The sequence below is a fragment of the Lactuca sativa genome, chromosome 9 (assembly GCF_002870075.4).
Source record: "Lactuca sativa cultivar Salinas chromosome 9, Lsat_Salinas_v11, whole genome shotgun sequence".
Classification (NCBI taxonomy): domain Eukaryota; kingdom Viridiplantae; phylum Streptophyta; class Magnoliopsida; order Asterales; family Asteraceae; genus Lactuca; species Lactuca sativa.
Window position 1 is genome coordinate 142,024,449 of NC_056631.2, and position 2,733 is coordinate 142,027,181.

The following is a 2,733-nucleotide window of genomic DNA, read 5'->3' on the forward strand; positions in this document are numbered from 1 at the left end:
TACCCTGATCTTTGATGAGTGAAAACATGGCAAAAGTATAAAACGTGGTTAATAATGAAGATGCACAAAACAAAATTATGAAAGTAGTTTGAAAACTCTGGTTGCGAAGGCACAACTTTAAATTTTTATTCGCAGATTAGCTACCACGTGGTGGGTTTACGCGGTGCTGCATTACTTCTCGTTGTTCACGTTAACTATTTATCATTAAAAAAACAGAAAACAATTGAAACCCAGTCACCATTCCAATCCCCTTTGTAGTTTCTTCAACCCCCCCTATACCTATAAATACCACTCCCTCTTCCCCTCCGAATCCTCGTTCTCTGCCCTCTTCTGCTTACTTTTCATCATTCATGGATTCCTACTCCCCTTTCGATTCCATCATCTTCGGTACTCTCTCTCTCTCTCTCTCTCTCTCTCTCTCTCTCTCTCTCTGAACTTCAAAGGTATGTTTATGCACACTCATGATTCATCATCAATCGCAGATTTGGATGATACTTTGTACTCTTCAAACATTGGATTCGGTGATGCCACCAAGCGTAACATCGACGGTACCATTTCATCTTAACTACAAACACCAATCAGATGAAAGCTCAAATTTCTAACCGATTTGTAAAAATAATTTCCTCAGATTTTCTCGTTGAGCGATGCGGATTTGAACAGAGGAAAGCTTCGGCTCTTCGTGTTCAACTCTTCAAAACTTACGGAAGCACTCTCGCCGGTTTAAGAGTAATTACTAAATCTCAAATTGTTTCCAGGGTTTTGATGATCGATGACTACTAACAAGCTGTGTGTTTTGCAGGCGTTAGGCTATGATGTAGACGCAGATGATTATCATCGCATCGTCCATGGAAGATTGCCGTATCATCTCATAAAGCCAGACCCTCAATTAAGAAACATTTTGCTCGCCATTAGTCAACGGAAAATCGTAAGTCGCGCTGTTTTGTGGATACAAAATTTCAAGTAATTTCAGGAAAGTAATCCACAGTTATTCTCTCAGATCTTCACAAATTCGGACAGAGCTCATGCGATGAAGGCATTGAATCTTCTTGGGATCGAAGACTGTTTTGAACAGATCATCTGCTTTGAGACTATGAACCCAAATCTATTCAATTCTAAGTCGTCTTCCCCACAGGAGTTTCCTGTTATTTTGAAGCCTTCATTAGAAGCCATCAATATTGCTATGGACGTAGCTGAAGTTGATCCAAACCGAACGGTATGTCTACCATCATCTTAACTTCAATCTTCCCTTCACATACTTATGAACACAACATACCTGTAAAACATCAAGATTAAATAAACGAGTTACCTTAAAGATATCCAAATCAAGTATGAATATGATCGTCCTTTAATTAAAACTTTAAAGAATATCTTCATTCATATCACAATCAAGGTTGGTTAGATGTCATCAATCATATGTTATTATTTTATTTGATGCTGACTTAATTTGTAGATGTTAACAAGTCCTATAATGGAGTTAATTTTTGTAATATATATTAGAACTAAATAATTGATTCTTTAAATTAAGTGACGTGTTTGTCTTTATTTCACATTACAGCTGTTCCTTGACGACAATGCTCGAAACATCGCAGCAGGCAAATCTGTTGGCCTTCGAACTGTATTGGTAAACTCATTTACTTATGATATCAAAATATTTATAATTTTCAGTAATAATAAAATTTATCATATTTATTATTTAAAAATCAATGTTTTTACATTTCTTTCCACACTGGTTATTTATGGTTAATAACAATTGTAGTCGAATTCGTGTACACATTTATAAGTTTAACATTATCCGTATATCTTTTGTTATATCTTGATAGGTCGGAAAAACAATGAAGACAAAAGAAGCGGATTATGCATTGGAAAGGATACATAACCTTATGCAAGTTGTCCCGGAAATATGGTTCACAAAAAAGGACAACAATAGTTTGAAACGCAATCCAAGTGATTTGAATCTGACTCTTAACCCGACACATGTCGTCGCTTAGAGTTTTAACATCGTGTTGGGGGTGGATGAATGTACAAAGGACTAAGTCTATCCACAATACTTGTGCTGATGTGAAGATCTGCGTACATATTTGCCAATTCTATGGTTGTCTTAAGAGAAGGGATAAAGACCGATTCCTTAGCGACTTCTGATGGCTTGTATTATTGGTCAAACTTAACATGAAATATAAATAAGTATCTAAAAGTTATTGTGTAATTACTAAAATAAATATGTAAGTTATATAAGTGTGTGGCATTATGTACGGGATGTAAAATGTATGTTGTTGCATTATAATCTAGTTGTTGGGTTCAATCTGTCTATTTATGCTTTCAAGGCAATGTAACATGTGTACCGGTGTATGTATGTTAGTGCATAGCATATACTAGACCAAAATCCATACATTGTGCAGGAATAAAACGATTGTTTTTAAAATTATAAAAATATGGTAATTGAAATTATGACAAGTATATTATATCGATTACAATAATATAATTATATTATTGACACATGGAGGCTTCTAGAATCATTCCGGAACCCCTAGAAGCCGTCCACCTCTAGGATGGTTTTAAAATTACATCTTATTGAATAGTTACAATTCAATACTTGCACCTTAAAATAGTTCTGATTAATCCAAAATTAATTCGCATTTAATTCTGATTAATTCTAAACAATTTCAAATTAATTTATTAATTATATAATAAATTAACTAATCATTTCATCACTCTTTTAAAGTCGTTTCTAACTAT

The 2,733-nt window shown here is 34.3% G+C and overlaps 1 protein-coding gene across 1 annotated transcript; it reads left to right on the forward strand.

The window, feature by feature from the left end:
- Positions 1-232: 232 nt before the first annotated feature.
- Positions 233-2,305, forward strand: LOC111915345 (uncharacterized). Its single transcript, XM_023911008.3, has 7 exons — positions 233-387; positions 483-548; positions 629-726; positions 800-925; positions 998-1,213; positions 1,556-1,621; positions 1,821-2,305. The coding sequence occupies exons 1-7, from the start codon at positions 351-353 to the stop codon at positions 1,986-1,988; spliced, it is 777 nt and encodes a 258-aa protein (XP_023766776.1). The 5' UTR covers positions 233-350; the 3' UTR covers positions 1,989-2,305.
- Positions 2,306-2,733: the final 428 nt, after the last annotated feature.